The sequence below is a fragment of the Bemisia tabaci genome, chromosome 9 (genome assembly GCF_918797505.1).
Source record: "Bemisia tabaci chromosome 9, PGI_BMITA_v3".
In the NCBI taxonomy this organism is placed as follows: domain Eukaryota; kingdom Metazoa; phylum Arthropoda; class Insecta; order Hemiptera; family Aleyrodidae; genus Bemisia; species Bemisia tabaci.
Genome location: NC_092801.1, coordinates 38,011,905 through 38,033,211, shown reverse-complemented (window position 1 = coordinate 38,033,211; position 21,307 = coordinate 38,011,905). Strand labels below are relative to the sequence as shown.

At 39.1% G+C, this 21,307-nt stretch overlaps 1 protein-coding gene across 3 annotated transcripts in view; it reads right to left on the bottom strand.

Moving 5' to 3' along the window:
* The window catches only part of chm (lysine acetyltransferase chameau), a 95,276-nt gene that overhangs the window by 56,711 nt on the left and 17,258 nt on the right, over window positions 1-21,307 (bottom strand). For all 3 annotated transcript variants that reach the window (XM_019061277.2, XM_019061278.2, XM_019061279.2), the window contains 3 exons: window positions 20,543-20,818; window positions 18,020-18,246; window positions 13,603-13,789 (listed from right to left, as the gene is read on the bottom strand). In XM_019061277.2, the coding sequence (XP_018916822.2) occupies window positions 13,603-13,789; window positions 18,020-18,246; window positions 20,543-20,818 (690 nt within the window). The remainder of the gene's footprint in view (window positions 1-13,602; window positions 13,790-18,019; window positions 18,247-20,542; window positions 20,819-21,307) is intronic.

Below are 21,307 nucleotides of genomic sequence, written 5' to 3'. Positions count from 1 at the left end.
TTTGCAGTTTTTCGCCAGTTTCACCATTTATTTGATCAAATTTAGGGACTTCTTGATCAAATTTGATGATCTTCGGAACTAAATCCGGGCGTATTTCGGAATTTTTCTCGGAACTTTGGCAAATCGGAATAAGTTTCCGGTAATCGGCATTATTCCGGAATCTTTTGCAAAAATAAAATGGCAACGAAGACTTTCCATTTGAACCTTCATACTGCGCATGCATATCAGTGGCGTGGCATGCTTTGCGATACATAGATTTGTCTGCCATTTAAACCTAAGGGATGAGTTGGAGATTTCTGCGGGGCAAATCGGAGCTCATTCGTGAGGCGAAAACGCCGGAAGGCGAGAAACAGTTGGCGTTTTAGAACTTGTGATAAACCTGTTATTTCACCAAACACGGTTAAACAAAACGCAACGCAGATTTGTTTTTCTGAGCGCTTCTAGTAAGAATACTACATAGTTACTAATAAATAAAAAAAACATTAAATTACCAAACACCAGTGAATACCAATTAATAATATATTACCAACAAATTACCAATTCGTCGAGGAGGAAAAAGGGTTCACTGTCTAAAAACAGAACAAGTCACTGACCTCAAACGCCCCAATATCAAAATCCGGCCACATAAAACCGCAAACTCATATTCTGAGAATCAAAAAATTATATTTCTCGAAACGGGCTGCGTCGATTTTGAGCTTTTTTCCTCTTCGGCAAGCCGCGATTTGAGACGATCCTCGGGATCGTAAAACAGAGTTTACGCCACGCGCTCGCTGAATATTGCCGATCTAAGGAAAAACGCCGCATGTGCATTAGGATATTGCCGAATTTAAAACGTAAAAATATGAATTTTCTCTGAAACTTTGAATCTTCCATGTTTACATTTGTTAGACAGCGTAAACTATAATTCGATCGAAAGTATGCCAAATTTTCTTCGTTAAAACACCAATTTTCGGGAAAATTTGTAAATATTTTTCCTCCAATTTTTCAGATAATTTTCTTCACAATTTCACATAAAGTTCCTGAAAATTTCAAGGAAAAATATTCATAACTTCCCTCAAAAATAAACATTTTATCGAAGGAAATTTGGCAACTCTCGAATGTTCATACACTGGAAAAAAACACATTGGATCTAGAATCCAGACTCTTGAAAACATTGACAAGAAAAAGGACTCTTGATTCAATCAGATTTAAGCTTAAAACAAAAGGAAATCCGCTCAAATTAAGAGGCTTGGTTCTTGATTTAAGCTTAAATCTGATTGAATCAAGAGTATTTTTTCTTGTCGATGTTTTTAAGACTTTGGACTCTAGATCCAATGTGTTTTTTCCAGTGTACGGCGTCCTTCCTTAGTACGGCAGTATCCTACACAGAAAAAAAAAATTGCTGATTCAACAATTCAATTGCTAAATCAGTGAGTGCAATGTTTCAACGCAGATTTTACAACAAAAAAATGCTACTTTAACCACCCCCGTGGATAAATTAGTTTACAATGTGGTTAAAGTAGCATTTTTTTGTTGTAAAATCTGCGTTGAAACATTGCACTCACTATTTTTAGCAATTGAATTGTTGAATCAGCAATTTTTTTCTCCGTGTAAAATATGACTAATTTGAAGGCAGAAATCGGGGACCATTCGAAGCTTCGTGCGGTCTTTTTCCTCGACACGGTAGAGTAGACAACGAGGTGTCGTGGGTGATTGAGGGGGAGGGGGGGGGGGGGTTGGAGCCGGTGCGAGCGCGGAAGTGCAGGAAGGGACCGCGGCCCTAACCCCATCAGCGGCCAGATACGGTGGATTAAGGAAAAACAGGGGCGAAAATATGTGAGGGGCAAACGACCTCGGCTGATGAACTAATCGAGCGTTGAAAGCGGTTACAACGACGGCACAAGCGTCGGCTCGAGGAAATAATAAGCGGAGAAATTTATCCTAAATATATCAAGGTAAGAATGCAATAAATCATTACAGAAGATCCGAGAATTCAAGAGTCCAAGAGTAACAACACTCCTAATCTACGAGCTGCTTCACTCTTGATTGTGTTTTTAACGGATGCAACTATTCGGCCTCTGGGGCCACGCTAGGAAGTATCTTTTCTGATTGAAGGCGTTTTATATGCGTTAACACTCCTTCTCTGGCGAATGAAACAACCGCACTATTCCCTAATCCACGCTGATACTTATTTAATTGGATTGTGAAAAGATGCAACTATTCGGCCTCTGAGGCCATGTTGGGAAGTATCTTTTCTCCTTGAAGGCGTTTTTTATGCGTTAACACTCCTTTTCTAGCGAATGAAACAACCGCACTATTCGCTGATCCCATTGCTACTAATTTGATTGGGTTGTGAAAGGATGCAACTATTCGGCCTCTGAGGCCACGCTAGGAAGTATCTTTTCTAGTTGAAGGCGTTTTTTGTGCGTCTACGCTTGTTCGAACACCCTGTTTATCGATCCTTTTCCCAGGTTTAAAGGACAGATTAGTCGATATATTGCAAAGCATGCCATGTCAGTGGTGATTATAGATCCAAAGAAGCGCCTGTTGCTCTCATACCAATGCCTTTTCATCTTTTAACCGATTTTTCCTGTCACTTTTTTCCCTCCTGTTCCTCTTAACCCACAAAAATTTTACTCTGAAATTCCTCAAAAACTGAAAATATTCCTTAAAACCCGGTTCTTCTTAGAGATTCACAATTTACACACATACCCCTGATTCTAGCGTCAAATGTCACAGGAAAAAATTGTACAGCACTTTTAAAAATTTTGGAGTGAAATTCTGTGCCTGGCTGTGCAATTGTGCATAGCGCCCAAAAGCCCCGAGTGATATGAAGCGGAGCGGAATCTATTCTCCTGCAGACAAATGGACTGAGTAAAGCAGAAAGGAACCAGCCCACATTTTGGAAAAAATTGAGTTATGAGTGGTTTCGAACTCAACCACTGCTCTACTATCGATCGCCGAAAATTCAAAGTTTTTATTGGAGCAAATTTTGCAGAAATTGACCTTGAAGTTTATCTTTTACCCTGAGTCTTATGCAGGAGCTAAACTTTAAACCTCTTTTTCTCGGTTCGATCCCGATGTGGCTTGGTTCCTTTCTGTTTGACTCCGTCCAAATACTACTCTAAGAATCGACGCGCATACGATTGCATGCTTTCCAGACTTTATTTAAAGAGTAAAAAACACGCGTGGCATGAAGAAACAAGTATGGTTATTTTGACTCCTGGGACCTTAAAACGTCTAGAAATGATGAAATTTCAACTTTTTTTTTTTTTTTTTTTTTTTTTCTTGGAGGATGACAATACTTCCTCTCTACCCTAGGGGAGCGAGAAAGTAAAAAAAATTCTTGTGGAATTTCAATACTTCCGGACCGCCCTTGAAAAATCAGTACTAATTCCGGACTCTCCGGGAATGGAGATGTTGCATGTGTGAGGGATTTACGATTTGACCAATGATTCTTAGGTAAAAGTTTGCGAGGAACACGATGGTGCCATTGGTTTTCTCTGAAATCATCTCCCAAGCTCAAAAAAAGCTCTCAAAGTGAGGCCAAAATGGAGGGGATATCCCACCCTACCCTGAGAGTCCACCTCTACATCATAACAAACTCTCCATGCAAAGATAGGGAGCAAATACATTAGCAGTGATGCCGTGTTTTCAGTTTTGGAGTCCCCAAATAAAGTGGCAACCCTGCTTATGTATTTGCTCCCTTTCTTCGCATGGAGTTTGTTTTGATGTAGATGTGGACTCTCAGAGTAGGGCGGGATATCCCCTCCATTTTGGCCTCAACTTGAGAGCTTTTTTTGAGCTTGGGAGATGATTTCAGAGAAAACCAGTGGCACCATCGTGTTTCTCGCGAACTTTTACATGAGAATCAACAGTCAAATCGCAAATTCCTCACACATGCAACATCTCCATTCCGGACTTTCCGGGGATTCCGGCCCAGTATAGACACCCTGAGCATGGAATTTCGTGCGGGTCAAGGCTCATCCCTGCTCAACTAGCGTACGCCGGAACGGGTACCCGGACCTGGGTCAAGGAGGAGGCGGCAACGCGGGAGCCTTGCGCGGGTGTGCGGGTGGGGCGCGGGCGATCCCCTCTCGCCGCACCGAGGCTAGACGCAGCGGCCCCGGCTCCGGGACCCTCGGGATCCCTCTTCGGGGTCGGGCGCAGGGCTGCGTGCGCAACGCCACCGGCAGCGCCCTCCGCGTCGCGGGGGATCCCGAGCCGACTCCATCCCGCATTCCGACAAATAACCCCCAGACAGGTAGCCCACGAGCCAACCATGAATCGTCCTGACAGTTCAGAGTCACATACGGCCTTTTTTTTTTTTTTTTTTTTTTTTTTTTTTTTTAATACGTTAAGTAGACCACAAGGGCTAATCCTACGCTTTAAGTCCCATCCCCCCTCCGTTCCTACTGAACCAGTCCCAGACAACCATGGTTTGCATTTGTTGTGCCTTGCTAAGGAAGAAAGCCGTATGAGCCTTCAGATGTTGCCATACACTGAAAAAAAATTCACGGAGTATTTACTAAGAAAAGGGTAAAATTACCAAGAATTCAGGGTTCTATTTGATCCCAGTTTTTTCTTGGTAAAATACCATTTCTGGAATTGGTAATTTTACCGAGAAATCTCGGTAAAATTATTGAACTTTCTCAGTAATTTTACTAGACCTTGGTAAAAACGCCGATACTTTTTATCGACTGTGGTATAATTACCGAGATAAAACGGCAAAGTTACCGGGAATTGATTACCAATAAAAGTGGTGTTCTTACCTGAAAAAAAAACAGTAAAAATACAGATTTTTAGGTAAGCTTACCAGTCTGTCTGGGTAAAATTACCAATAATTGGTAAAAAAAAAGTGAGATGGTGAAGGTACCAACGTACCTTGGTAAAAACGCCGAGAATTTTTTTTCACTGCAGTTCAGAGTCACATACTGCCTTGCTAAGGAAGAAAGCCGTATGAGCCTTCAGATGTTGCCATATGTTCTTCGATAAAACCCTAATTTACTAGAAAAAGTTGTGGATATTTTTCTTCTATTTTTCAGATAATATTGTTCGCAATTTTGTCTAAAACGTCTGAAAATTTCAAAGAAAAATATGAATAATTTTCTTCAAAAATACACGTTTTATCAAGGGCAATGTGGCAACTCTCGAATGTTCATACAGCGTTCTTCCTTAGCGCGGCAGCACATCAGCGGACTGATTATTGAAATTGATGGACAAAGCTATAGACAAAGAAGACATAGGGAGTATAGAGCGATCCTATTGGTTGAAATGGGTGGTTCCTATCGACAAAGGGAGAAAATGATAGACTAGCTGTCGGGTCTCTCGTGGGTTGCCGTTACTTAGTCTATTACCTACCTCCTTTGTCCATTGCAACCACCCGCTTCCACCAATAGAATCTCTCCATATATCTTTTGTCTCCTTTGTCTATAGCTTTGTCTTTCAATTTCAATAATCGGCCCGCAGGCATTATTTGTCGTTCATCAGCCTTTATCAAACTTTTCCTCCAGAATAATCGTCGAAAATATGCCTGGAAATGACGATTTTGCAATTTTGGGGGACCTAACACCGAGACCAGTGCTGCCATGCTAAGGAAAAACGCCGTATGAACATTCGAGAGTTGCCGATTTTCCTTCGATAAAATTTTTCAACTTCCTGAATTATGCAATTTTTTTGGTTAAGAATGATCCTTTAGGTTTATGGCAGGGGCTTTCTCCCCCTTTTACGCTTAAAAGTCATATCTGCCAGCAATTGGCAGTCTCGCATTTCGTCATGAACTACTTCGTCATCGAACTTCTTGTTGGCTGTTGAGTGCCTTTTTCTTGGCTCTCGACTTTTGCCTCTTGTTGGCTGATGAGCTTCAGGTGATGCAGAGCGCCAAACAAGTTTACCAAACTTCGGCTTGTTTGCTGAGCCACTCAAGACCCTACCCCACTCAACAGGCAACAAAGAGGCGAGTCAACAGTTGGATGCTGGAGTCCCAAAAGCAAATCCTACCCCTGTTGCATGGTGGAGAACCCCTTAGAGAGTCTTTCTCTGTCGATGCCCTAAGAAAAAAATTGCACTAGGTTTGTGCGCATGGAACGCTTTCTGCGGATCTGATGTAGAAAGGAGCGGGCGATTATTGAATTTGATAGACAAAGAGTCAATGGAGTAATCATATTGGTGGAAGCGGGTGGTTACAACGGACAGAGAAGGTGAGTAATAGACTAACCAACGACAGCCCACAAGCGGATTGCATTTTGTAAAAAGGAACCAAGAGCATTGCAACGTTGCTAAGATTGAGCAACTTCTTTTGGCTTGGAAGGAAAACCTGATTATCTATTAACAGTCTCTATTTACTCGCTAAAAACCGTTTTAAGACAAAAATTACCCTGTAAATTTCATATTTTTCATGGTTTCAGTACTTTCATTGCAAATGATGGAAATGCACAATCTTAGCATCATTGCAATTCTTCTGGTTCCTTTTTGCAAAATGCAATCCAAGGGGCCCTACAGTTGAATTACATTTTGCAATAAGGAACCACTATCTCTGAGCTCTGACTCTTTCATAAAAGTACCTATCTGCAGAGGGAAACCAATGGCATATTTGGATTGCATTTTGCAAAAAGGGACCTAGAGCATTCCAATGTCGCTAAGATTGTGCAAATTTTTTTACCTTGCAAATATCAACTGGATTGCATTTTGCAAAAAGGAACCACTAGCATTGCAATGTTGCTAAGATTGTCCAACTTTCTTTTGTCTTGGAGGAAAAACCCGATTATCCCTTAATAGTTTCTATTTTACTCGCTAAAAACTGTAAATTTAAGACAAAAATTACCATCTAAATTTCATAGTTTTTCACAATTTCCGCAATTTTATTGCAAAGTATGAAGTTGCACAATCTTAGCATCATTGCAATGCTAGTGGTTCCTTTTTGCAAAATGCAATCCAACTGTTCATCTACACAAGTTTCATCTTTACTCCCAATAATCTATAAATTCAAGACGAAAACCATTGTAAATTTAATTTTTTGCATGATTTTAGAAATTGTATTTCAAAGAATGCGTATGTTGCACAATCTTAGCTACATTGGAATGCTCTTGGTTCCTTTTCGCAAAATGCAATCCATTTGTTGTTTCTGAAATGAGCCAGAAATAGTGGTTCCTCCTTGCAAAATGTGCTATGTGCCAAAAACTATGTGCATAGGATTTGCATGAAACATAGTTCCATTTAGCATAAATAAGTCAAAATGTGGTCCAGTTAGTTCATCACTTTCTTTTTAAGTCTGTAACAACCGCCCGTTTCTGCCAATAGAATCGCTCAATTTTGCCTCTGTCCTGTACATTTGGCTATATATTTTATCCTAAAACAAGTTTAAAAGAATGAGTCCCAGAAGAGGATAAAAGTCACCGAGAGTGCATAGAATTGCGTTTTTTAATTCCTAAAATTCATCAAAATTTTCCGGGGGAGGTTCCCCAGACCCCCGCTGAATGAGTGGAGTTGCCCCACATTTGGGGGGGGGGGGAGAATTTATAATTGGGGGAGGGGGGACTCAGCTGCACGGGGAGGGGGGATGAATACCACTGAAAACGAGAGCAATCAAATTTCACGTGAAAATTGGCAACAGGGGGCAATATCCCTGCATAATTCAGGAAAGTGCGGGGGAGAGGGGGGGGAGAAAGGGGGCGACCGAACCGGTAGAAGTCAAAGTATAGCGGGACCGAGGACGCTACGGGTAACAAAGAGATTTGCCGCGACCGAATAAATTATGCACCTGAATTTGCAAGGCGACCTCTGAGGTCTGAGGTGAGGCTCAATCTGGACCCCGAATGTAGACACGAGAGCAGCACTGCACGAGAAAAACGCCTTATAAGCCTTTGGATGTTGCCAAATTGCCTTGAGTAAAATATATTTGTCTTTCAGAGAATTTATGAGTATTCATCCTCGGAATTTTCAGGTTTACACTGGACTGAATTGCGAGTGCATTTCTCAAAAAGGCATATCGCTGGCTAACGAACAATACTGCCGTGCTAAGGAAGAACACAGTATGAACCTCCGAGAGTTGACGAATTTCCTTCAAATTTTGTCTTGAAATTTTCAGGAGCTATAGGTGAGAACGCAAACAAAATTACCTGAAGAATTGGAAAGAAAATATTCATAGGTTTACCAGGATATTCGTGTTTTTTCAAAGGAAAGGCGACGCTTGGAGGTTCATAGGTCGTTTTTCCGTAGCACGGCGGAGTGCCTGATGACACTTGATATAATTCGAAAGACCATCTACTATGCCAAATCTAGGGGGAGACAGAGGTCGACCTCGGGTTTGGGCTTCGGTTTCCGAGAAAATTCACGTTTCATTAGAGGAAATTTGGCGTCTTGTTTTTGCGGAGATGCCCACGCAGACAGTCAGACGCCGCGTTTCACCATTCGCGAGGTCATCTCGAGGACCATTTGCAAAGCCATAAAATAATTATTAAACTTTAAAAAATATATTTAAAATAAAAAGAGAGAAGGAGATTAAGGAGAGGAGACAACGCTACTTGAGGTCCCATGATACGGATTCGTCGGCTTGTTTATCTCGATTTTCAATCGAGCTCGTTGGCACCCCGAAATACAAAGATTGAGATGTTGGCCCTCTTGCTTGAAAAGGGATATATTTTAACTGAAAATACGGGTAATTCTAATTTCTTGTAATATTCCCATTCACTTGCTCGAACGAATCATAGAAGAGAACCCCGGATTATACACTGGAAAAAAGTCTATGGATCTAGAGTCCAGACTCTTAAAAATGTTGACAAGAAAAAATCAATAAAATTTTAAACTTACTTACTTGCACGTAGAAATATTTAATTGCGGACGCGTTTCGCCGGCTCGCAATTCCGGCACCCTCAGCGCGAGTTTAACATTTTTACGTGCAAGTGAGTTTAAAATTTTATTGATCATTTATCTTGTGCGTGTCTCCAAACGAATCTTGAAGAAAAAATGCTCTTGAGTCAATCGGATTTTTGCTTGAATCAAGAACCAAGCCTCTTAATTTGAGCACATTTCTTTTTGATTTGAGCAAGAAATCCGTTTGCATCAAGAGTATTTTTTCTTTTCAATATTTTAAAGAGTCTGGACTCTAGATTCAAACTGCTTTTTTTCCCAGTGTAACCTCTATTTCAGACGCAAAAAATTGTCCATTTTCATATACATCAATTACATCACTGCTGTAGACCAAGGGGGTAAGTAGTTAACCGGTATTAGTAGAAACACATTAGTTGGTCCATCATATTCCTTCACTGTCCATTGCAACCATCCGTTTGAACCAATTGGATCGCTCCTTTTTCTCTGTGTCTCATTTGTCTATATCTCTGTCTATCGATGTCAACCATCAGCCCGCCGGCCGGGCAGAAAGAAAACTCCAAAATTTCAAAAACAATAAAATGAAGGTTTTCCCGATTATCCGCGAAATTCCAAGACGTTCTCATCAATTAATAAATCCCCGATGCCAGAAGATCGTTAATAACGCGCGATTTTCCAGGTTGTTGGACGCTCTGTTAGGGTTTTCCGGTCACTGAGAGCCCTCCGACACTGCTGCGCTAAGGAAAAACACCGTATGAACCTTCAGGCGTTGCCAAATTTCCTTTGATACAACACGAATTTCCTGGTAAACGTAGAAACATTTTCTTTCCAATTTTTTTTAGATAGTTTGGCTCGCAATTTTACCTGAAGTGTCTGAAAATTTCACGGAAAATTATTCATAACTTTCAACAAAAATGAACATTTCATCGAAGGCAATTTGGCAACTCTCGAATGTTGATACGGCGTTCTCCCTTAGCACGGCAGAATAGCTCTGAATTTTCCATCGGCCTCGAAACGGTATCACCTGGCGCCGCCGATGGCTCACTAGTCACCGCGCTAGACGAAAACTGGGCGTTGTTGCCAGATAGTCGTCGAACTCAGCACTAGTCCCCCGTTAAAACCCATATAAAATTTCAAAACCTGGCAACCCTGGGGCAGGGACAGGGACCGGTGACCCGTCCCAACGCGGAACCCCGTGCGCAGGGTCACGGCGCACGGTGGATCGAGTCGATCAGAGAAGTCGGACATGAAATTTTTTGCTAAAACCTCAAATTTTCACGTTTATTTCGTCGCATTTTAAATTATAAGGGGTGCTTCTAGAAGAGAATTTCACGAGAAAACCAATGGAACCACTGTTAAAAACTCAAAACTTTGTATAAACGGAGTAATCAGCTTTTAAGGTTTCTAAATTTTGTCCGACTTCTCGTATGGACTCGATCCACTGTGCGGCGGCTCGAGGCCGACAGTCGCGACTGCAGTGCGCAGCGCACGGTGGAACCAACAAGTAAGAGGATCAAACATGAAATTTTGGACTAGAATTGCAAATTTTGACTTTTAATTCGTCTCATAATACATTTTTGAGGGTGATCTATAACCGCGCTGAGGAAGAACGCCGTATGAGCCTTCGGGCGTTGTCACATTTCCTGAGAAAAGCAATGAATTTTCAGGAATTGGACTGCATTTTGCAATTTGGACCTATAAATTCCGGTCCGGTTTAAAAACAACGTATGTGCCATTAGTTTCCCTATGCACGTAAGTGTTTTTTCAGATGAGCCAGAATTTATAGGTCCAAATTGCAAAATGCAGTCCATTTGTGAATATAATTCTCTCCTGATTTTTCGCTGGGTTTCGTTTGGAATTTGACCTTCTAAGTCCGAAAATTTCAAGGTAAAATATTCATGACTTTCTTCAAAAATAAATCTTTTCTGAGAGGAAATTTGGCAACAATCGAGGGCTTATACGGCGTTTTAAATTAGTACGGCAGGGCACCTGTAGGATATTATACGAGAAAAACCATTTTTTAACATCTATACGTTTAATATGAATGAAAATACGAGCTTTAAAAGTTCTCACATTATAGAAACTTCATGTCCAAATTCTCTCATTTTCTCGATTTACTGTGCGGCGGTCCGACTGCACCGCAGCCCGTGTTGGGGGGGGGGGGTGCGGGGCTGAGGTCACGAGACGTCTGGCTCCCCCGCCCCCCTCGAGAACCCCCCCTCTCCACGCCGCGGCACGAATGGAAGATGTACCCAGCGGGAAAGCTCCGTCCATACATCACCGGCTCCTGGCGGGTATGCAACCCCCGACGCGGGAGCGCCGAATGGGTATGCAACCCTCGGTGCGATCGAGCCAGACGACCTGGACTGCCGCGCCAAGGAAAAACGCCGTATGAACCTTCAGGCATTGCCAAATTTCCTTTCATAAAAAGCGAATTTTCTGGTAAACTTATGAATATTTTCCTCCCAATGAATCGGATAATTTTGTGCGCAATTCCACCTAAAGCTCCTGAACATTACAAAGAAAAATATTTATAAATAATCTTAAAAACAAACATTTTAAATGAGTTTTGGCAACTCTCGAATGTTTATACTATGTTCTTCCTTAGCACGGCTGCGCGCTACGCCGAGGGAAAAGGCTGAATTGGCATTCAGACGCTCCCAAGTTCCCCTTGGTAAGAAGTTATGTACCTACATATTTTTCCTTGAAATTTTCTTATACAGTAGAAAAAAAACAGCTAATAAAGTTCTCTAAAAATTTCAGAGGATAGAATTCATTGGTTTTCCACAGAAATCGTATGTTATTCAAAGAAATTCGGCAACATGCCAAAGTTCATGCAGCGTTTTTTTTAAAGCACGGCAATATGGGAGAATGTGAAATGAAAATCCAGATGTTAACGGATTTCCGCCCATACAAACAGTTTTTTTTTTTTTTTTTTCATATTTATGTGCGTTTTTCATTGAATTTTCTACCGAATTTTACGATTTGCCTGAGAAGATTCTATTGCTGGGTGTTTCCTTCAGGAACTGGGTTAACAGTATTTCTCAAAATTATTTCCCTCAAATATGGGATATTGGAGGGAAATAGTTTAAAAGTGAGAGAATTTGCCCCCTTGAGAGGTCACAGTGCGCACTCTCAAGAAAAAACAGGTTTGCGGCAGAGTATTGGAAGGGATTCAAGTTGACATAGCAAGAAGCAGGGTAAAAATTATACAAACATGCATTCAAGGCGCTTTCACAGCGCGCCCAGGCGCTCTGCGACACCTAATCGCCATTCTTGTCTATCGATTCAGAGGGTCGATTCAGAGGGGGATCGATTTCATTTGGTAAATGACATCTTGTAATTTCATCTTGAATGCCACCTATCCACGATTTTGCTGGACGTCCCCTACGTCTGAACCCAATCTAGTGCCTTCTTCGGCAATCTGCCATCCGCCATACTTGAGCATGACCATACCAGACAAGTTATTTGGTCATAATTTCATGCACGATGTTCTGCTTGGCGTTCATGATCTCACACACTCTTTCGTTCCTTACAAGGTCCCTTCTCGAGATACAGGCAAGAATTATTCATGTACAAAATATCAATGTCAGAAATTTCCCTCCACCCCCTACCAGCCAGCTTTCAAGGAACTGCAAAAGTTTAGCCCACTGTTCTCCAATAGCTGTATAAGAAGTGAAACCAGTTTGGTTTGCCTAAGTTGTGTTTATTTAGTTTCAGTTGGAGCGACAAAGGAGAACCATATGCACAATTGGATGTATTTCTATCAAACGGAACTAAGCGCCATACAGAAAGAGAGGTAGAGGGGGGCTTGGATTGGCGGTGGAAACGGGCGTCGAGTTCGTTTTGTCCTATACTCGCAATGCTTTTCCATGGCGCTTAGTTCCATTTGACAGAACATGCTATCCGGTATTCTAAATTCCTCAAAAGGAACTCAAATTGGTGCTTAGTTCTGTTTGACAGAAATACGTCCAATTAAGGATGATCTAAGTTTTAATCACTAGGAAGTAGCCAATTTATTAAAGACGTTTCCATAAATACTTTTGATTCAAGTGTGACAGAGGTACACAAAACTTGAGAGATATAAAAATTAATAGACGTTCTTTATAAGGGATTATTCTCTCTGTGGCATTTTCGTCAGTTTTCATATTTTTTTCATTTTCCAATTCTCTGACTTTCTATGGTTTTCCCTGTTCCTAAAATTTCCGAATACCCCAACTTTTGAACAAAACTTTCAGTTAGATTTTCTCCATTAATTACATTAGCTTTTTCCAAACTTTAGACGAAATTCCCACCTCTAGAAATTCAAATCATGATAAAATGCATTCCTAAGTTTTTAACCCTCTCTTGGATGGCACCGGCTGAAGTTGCTGAGCAGACGCGCAACTAGCAAAATTCCCTGGCTTTTTTCACGGATTCCCTGAGTAGCCACTACTTTTCCGGATCACCATAAATTTCTTGACTTGTCCAGTTTCCCAGATCGCCGGAAACCTGTACTATGACAGTACTGTGAGTACTTTCACAAATAAAAATTCATGGAAAAAGGGGAAAAAACTTGATGCCTCTTTACATTAATCTATTTCTTACTGTTTCCAGACGGAAAATACAATGGTAAATCATGATGGCGTCCTCTATGCAATATGCAGTTGGCCAGTGAAAATATTCATTGAGTTATAGGCACTCAGATGGAGCAGAACGACGCAAAATGTACACGTGAGAGTTGAAAACATTTGTCTAGTGTCATTCTGATTCTTACGGCGGGCAAGATAATGAATAATAAGACTCAATAGAACATACCTTGCTGAAGTATCCGATGGTATGACAGCCTTCAGTATCTGATGTGGTCATGATATAGAACAAAAACGGTTCAACATCATAGTAGAGAGTTTTGTGATCCAAGAAAAATTTTGCTAGCAGACAAAGATTTTGGCAATATTGTTTGTACTTTTTACCATCCACTTCCCATACTGAGATTTTGTCTTTCCTGAAAAGAGATGAATGGGAAATAACATTATTTTATGACTGGAGGGAAACAGGACAAGAGACTATTTTAAACTTAACGAAAATAAGTATAAATGGGATAAAATTGGAAATCTTTGCGTCCAAAATAAGATTTGGGATGCCTCAAATTCTTCCTTGACTTTCATTCAGAAAAATCAATTGTTGTTAGTTGATTGGGTTCCTCCCAGAAGAAGACGGCGTGGGCGTCCAGTAAAAGGTTGGCGGGAGGGAGTGGAGGGGGAAATCAGGCGGTGTAATCTGCCCGATGGTTTGTGAGAGGATCGATTTTAATGGCGATTTGGAGCGCTCTAAGGCACTGAAGTAGCGGCTTGATATATATATATAACTGTTGTTTTTTCTGGAGTATTTATGGTTATAATATACTGATAAGGATGGGTACCAACTCAAGGGAAATTATGGCTTTAAGTCATTATTCATTGAGTTACAACGCATCAAGGGGTTTTCATTTCAAAAACAACACGGGAGTTTTCCTTGTTTCACCATCAGTATATGAGGACTTAAATGTGACAATAGCGGTCGCTGACATCTGCCATTTTTAGGGAATGCTGAAGCCCTCAAGAATGCTTGTGCAAAGTTTCAGCCTTTCAGCGCAATTTTTCGGCAAGATATGAACTGGAAACCATGTTAGTTGTAAAAACAGCAGATATGAGAATCCACTGTTCTCCCCGGCCGGTGCGGCAGGACACCATGGAGATTTGAACGCACCTGCGATAACTGCCCGTGCACCAGCCATAGGCTGCAGCTGACACTCAAATGATACATATCAGGACCGTCTCGACTGAATTGATGAGTTTTTGTTGTAATTTGTTCCTTATTTTTACTGTAGAAGTTACAGAAGGTTTAATTTTTTGTTCAATTTTATTAAATGACTCAGCATTGACATACTTTTGGTTCATTTCAATCGTTTCATCAGCCTAACCCTTCCTGAAGACTTTGTTTCATGCATAAAAAAATGTTTTCAGTAAAAATAGCAGATGTCACATTTTTTTCAAATTGCTGTTTCTCTTTCAATTTTTCACTTACATAGATCGTAAAATGTGTGTTTTTTACAGGAAGAAATGCTCTTTGTGAAAATCTTTGTAAGAATCCTTTCGGTTCTATGGGCGGCAAAGTGAAAAGTTTTGAAAACCTCAAACGCATTTTTCTCACAGTAAGAAAACTCGACATCCCCTATTGTTACATATAAGTCCTCATATGCTTGCTGAGTGAAACAATTACATAGGTATAAAACGAAGAAAAATTGTAAGAAAGCATTAATTAAACTTTGGAGGAGATGTTAATCTTCAAAGCTTCAAAATCTACAACTGGTTGAGGTGATATTTAAGGTCAGATACAGTTTTTGAGGAAATTCATTCTTAAAAGTAAACTTTCAACAGTCTAACTAAGTAAGCGCTTTAAGCGTCTATCATCTGTTCGTAATTTGCAGGCAGATGTTTCAGAGTGGGAGTTGACTACCCATCCTCTTTGATTTTTCTTGTGAAAAGGTGGTCGCTACTTTGTCTTGGATGGTCTATTTACCGAATTCCAGTGGTTGCGTCAAAACAACTGGAATCAAGCACTCACCCAATTTTTCATTAATTTGTATAGTTTTTTGAAGTCAAAAATAAGCCTGAGACAGCCACTCACAGTTTTGGTTTTTACTTATTTGTGGGTGTCGTTGATGAAGAAAGAGTCTCAGCGATTCCCAAAAGTACAGTGCTGAGTGCATACCTACACCGCATTGAGGACAAGACCACTTTTCACATTGTGTTCATCTCATACACTGTGTTCATTTCAATCATCGGTGTTCCTTTGATAGGAGGCCGTATCTTCATTTTGACTTGAGCCGGGGAAAGCATGGCATAGGGTTATGTACAGGCAGTAAGGGTCATTCATAAATAGAGGAATGCCTTCATGTCAGAGGAGCAACAAAGTATAAAGCCAAACTTTATTAATTTATTTAAAACAAATTTGGAGGGGTTAAAAACACAGGTAAACAAGGCTAAAACATTAAAAAACACTAAAAGGCAGGTCGTTTTGAGCTTTGACCAGCTCATTTTCAGCTGCAAAAACATGAAAAAAAAATAAAATAAAATAAAAAATTGAGTGGTGACCCGACCGTAGCCATTATCACGAAACTACTGGAATTTCAGTTTTTCTTTTATCATTTTTCATGTTTTTGAAGCTGAAAATGAGCTAGCAACAGCTTGAAACGTCCGGCCATTTCATGTTTTTAATTTTTAATGTTTTAGCATTGCTTACCCATGTTTTTAATTCCTCCCTATTTGTTTGTATATTCGGGCTATGTTTTCCTGTGCTTCATAAAATTGAAACTAATTGCAATAAATGAAACTTGAGTACAAGGTTGAGTTTGAAAGTAAATTTACCTATTTTTTTCTTATATACCACTATGAACGCTAAAAAAATGCCAAAGTAATGTTGAAACATACATACTTTCAGCTTTTTAACAAGCTAAAGTTTTTTTAAATTTAGTTCGTGCATTGCAGAGAAATCATGGATTTTCCACATCCATCTATCTTTCAAACAAGCCTATTATTGTTAATGTGCTGCAGAATTTCATAAAAGGTAGCCATCGATTCAATTTTTTGCCTACATTTGCTGATATGCCGTGCTAAAATTCCCACATTTGACAGGATGTCATCTAAAATCCTTTTGATCTTCGGGGACTCCTAAAGTCTGATAAAATTGCTTGGGGTTTCTCCTCTTAAAAATCTCTTGTTTTTAATGAGCTTCTTTGCTGAAAATTAGTGCGCGTTGTAAGTTTTCTCCGTAGTTATTCCTGTGGAATGAGGGAATTTTAGCACGGCATGTCAGCAAATGCAGGCAAAAAATTGAATTGATGGCTACCTTTTATGAAATTCTGCAGCACATTAACAATAGGCTTGTTTGAAAGAGAGATGGATGTGGAAAATCCATGATTTCTCTGCAATGCACGGACTAAATTTAAAAAAACCTTTGATCTTTTGAAACTTTTTTTAAGTTTTGATCTTCAGGGACTCCTGAAGTCTGATAAAATTGCTTGGGGTTTCTCCTCTTAAAAATCTCTTGTTTTCAATGAGTTTCTTTGCTGAAAATTTGTGTGCTTTGTAAGTATTCTCCGTAGTTATTCCTGTGGAATGAGGGAGTTCCAATTTCCTGTTGGGTTGTGGGTGGACCCAGTTATGTGGCGGTTAGGCGTCGTAGAGCGCGAGAGTGCATTATGAAAGCAACTCTTATGTATATAATTATTCCTGTGAATTAATTGCAACAATTACGCACTCCACGATAACCACTACAAAACTTAACAAAAGTTTTTCCAATTTGGCCCTTTCATTGCAGAAAAATCATGATTTTCTAGATCCTCTCCTTCAAATAAGCCTATTTTTCATGCTCTGCAAAAGTTCACCAAAAAAATAAGTTTAAACTTTGAAAAAGTAAAGTGGAGTTGAAATCTCAGTGAATAAAGTTAATACACTCCCTTATAGTCTTACCTTAATTTTTAACAAGGCCGCCCCTCAAATTGACCCCATTTCCCCTTTCATGATGATGCAATGATTTCCATACATCAGTTTCATAAGATTCTTTGCCCATATTCCGAAGCTAGGTATAAAGGCAAGCTGGATAGGTTTAAGTTGGAAGCTTTCCCGCATCCACTCTTCTCTCAAAACCTAACATTTGGTAATTTCCGAACGTTCCGGAGATTGAAGTAATTTCTTAAGGCAGACTTTTTAACGATGTTGTGGACGTGAAAGTTTGCATCAACATCTGGCTCCAGAATATGGTCAAAGAATTTTACAAAACCCGTCTGCGGAAATTGTTGCAAACATTGCACTTATGCGAAAAATGCATGAATCTATTGAGTGGATAGGTCAAAAAATAAGGTAAGCTGCTGAAAAAGAGTCTATTAACTTTATTGAATGCAAAAATGACTCCAATTTATCTTTCCAAAGCCTGTACTTATATTCTTTGTTAAGTTCAGCAGTGCATGAAAAGAAGGCAAGTTTGGAGATGAAGTGGGTGTGGAAAATACATGATTTTTCCACAAAGCGTACACTAAATTGAAAAACTATAGCTTTTAAGAGGGCTAAGAAATTGCACCTATCAAAACTTGTTTAATTTTTTCTCCAAAGCCTTGATGCTTCTCGAGAAAATGAATAGGTAAACTTACTTTAAAATCCACCCTTGTAGATTAGCATTGATAAAGCATAAATACCTATAAACTTGCTGTCCAGGTGGATGCTTCCACACACATTTTGCTGTATGCCTATTCAATGTCGTCCGACTTGACATGTACTTGAGACAAAACTCGCACAGATACAATTTTGGAAATTTTTGAAACTGTTCAGGATATGGACTCTGATACCAGACTTCCATCTCGAATTTACCCATCTCTACAAATTTTGTTCCTTTATAGCACGGTAAAGATTTTAAATCTGCTTCCTGAAACATAAAATCCAAAACTTAGGTCTGATGGATGTAATATAGTCAAGTAAATACTATGAACACATCGCAGTTCAACACACTGATTGTTTAGACAGAGATGGTGATTTGACATTAAGCGTTTCTTTCACTCCAATATAAAACTGGAAATCTCACAGTAAAGGGAGACAGCTCATCCGACCATAATTTTCCTTAATTGAGAAATCAATGGTGAAACTGCAAAAATGCGCATCAAGGTTTGCTGCGCTGCAAACTCCTGGTCGTATTCTATTTTCTACATAGAAAACTACAAAATGTCATGTTTTGAAAATTTCAAGCCATGATAAGGGTTCCATATTCTTTTAAAGGGTAAAATAGAGGCAGATATTTTGAAACATCACAACTGGGAGATGAATTTTTTGCAGTTTCATCATTAATGTATATTACAGTCTCAGAAGTCTTCCGAGTCTAGGTCTCGCAATAACAGCGAATCGACGCCTCATTTTTATTTTTATTTTTCCAGTTGAGAATGGAAGTGTTAATTTTCTGAAACGTTCCGGGTTTTTTGTTTATCCTTTGTTGTTGTTTTTTGTAGCCTCTTCCCCAAATTAAGTTGTTATTTTATTATGTGAATTTTGGCTGATTAAGTTGTTTTTCATTCTGTACATTGCAGTGTTTCAAAAGCTCATCTCTTGATTAAATTTCTTAGAAAGAATTCAAAAAACATTTTTGCTTGAAATTTTGAGGAAATAACTTTAATATGGGCAAGAGAAATTGCAAGAATTTTTGAGTGGATATGTTGGTTGCTTTCCTTCCAAAAAATGAAAATATTATATGGGATTTTGAAAGGCCGCAATGTAGATGTAACTGTTTTGTTTCAATCTATACAACTGGAAGCTAAAAGTTTGCCATTTTTCACGTGTTAGAGACAAATCGCTGTCTCTTGCGGGATCTTATCTTGTCTGCTTTGTTTCAGTATTTGTACCATCATTTTATTTTTTCATGGTAGAACTGTTGAGTAAATTAGTTAGAAAATTTTAGTGCCCTTTTTCACAAGGACAGAGAGATATCACTATATGTTTCAGGAAAATTCAAGCAACAGTTTTCCTATAGACGATGAAATTTGAGAGAGAGTTATTGAAATAGTTTGCCTGATGATCTCTGGAAGGATAGGGGGCAATGGCGATTGGGCATCATAGAGCGCGAAGCTGCACTATGAAAGTGGCTTAATGTATGTTATTGAAATAGTCCAATCAAGATACGTTTTTTCAAGCAGGGGATGATAAAATATCCTTTTGTAAAAATTGATCTTTCAAATAACTTTTTGTTGATGGATCTTTCAGTGTTTCCTTCTGCCTTTCTTTTTTGCTATGCTCAATGCGTTTTTCACACAACAAATAGGCACATAAAATTTGTACACATACATATCGACGGTTTAAGTCGGCAATCACATAACTCGGTTTGCGACGTCGCAGACTTCCTGTCGTACTTTATTTCTTAAATGGAAAACTACTCAACGGCAATTTTTTGAAACTGCCGTGATTTTTCTTCTCTGTGTAAAGAAAATTCTGCAAAAACTTCAAGGAATAATGTCAATTTTTCTCTTTGAAAAATAACAACATAGAGACAGAAATTTTCAGACACCGCAAACAAGATATGTGATTGCAGATTTACGCCTTCGATAAGTTGCCAGTAAATCAATGGACCACTAGACAAGGTACGAATTTAAGCAAACTGATACATGTTTCTTAATCAGAATTTCACATAGAACACGATTCACACAACAAAAATTACTGAAACCATAACTCTTAACAAAGGTATTAACGTTTTTATTACACATTGGTTACGAGGAATTTGAACTGCCCGAATTCGTACCTATGCTGAAATTCGTACCTTGTCTAGTGGTCCATTATCCAAAAATCAACCCTTCCAAGTCATTTTCAAGTTTGAAAATAATAATCTTTACATTAAAAATATTGATATAGTGTCAAGTAAGTCCAAGCAAGTATTTTACTTTTAATTTTTGGCAATATACTCAAAAATATTTGTATTGGTATTCAGTTTCTTCATTGAGTTCTTTTGAATAACCATGTACAGTCTTTACTCTGCTCCTATGACTGTCTATTTCTTGCTAGGTTTTACATCGAATCAAATTAACATGCATACATAATTTTTTCACAGAAAGTTTAGGAAAATAACAGAGAATATTCCTGAAAAAACCATAGCCACGGTTTCCAATTTTCTTTCACAGAACAATTAGTGTGCTTGATCTTAGCAGCACTGCAAAATATAAAATGAAATAGAAATGGTAACATACTATTTTTTCTGCTGCTACTGCTTGCGCATTTAGAAACAGCTGATGGTCAAACTTCGGAACACCCTGGGCAATGAACTTTGGCTCAGCAACTAGCGGATTAGGAACAATGTTTTCTTGTAGCTCTGCATTTACATCTGCAATCAGTTCTTTTCGGACTTCCTTAACGTGCTCTCTGTAAGCTTTTTGCTCTGCAGACAAAAGCATGGAGGATGGTTTCAGAAGGATCATAGCTTTCCGCCTATCTTCTTCTGCCTTTTTCCATTTCGTTGCATTTTCCTAAAAAATCAAGAATTATCAAAAAATCATACAAAAGATTCAAACGGAAAGGGAATAGAAATAACTAGATTTTCAACTTCAAGGTTTCTTTGCTTTGAATTTCTTGTGATCCTTGCAATTTCTTGTTGTTCCGGATGGCAATATCAGGTTCTTTCTGAAAAAGAATTGCAATTCACTATGTTGTGACATAACGCACTATTTTTTAAAACTTTATCAGCACTATGAACACATGATTTGATGCAGATGGAAATTTCCTTTGTGGTGCCTTTTCAAATAATCTATTTAATTTCAAATGATTTGTTATTCATTATCAAGAAGCACTAACTACTTACTGTTAGTCAAGAGTTAAATTCAAGCATCTAGTGTGTGGACTTTTCAAGCTCTAAATATTAATTTCAATATAAGTACAGCACTTTACAGACATTTTTCAAGGTGGCATGAGCCATTTTTAAAATTTGAGGGTTTTCAAGAATATTTACTCTATTTTCT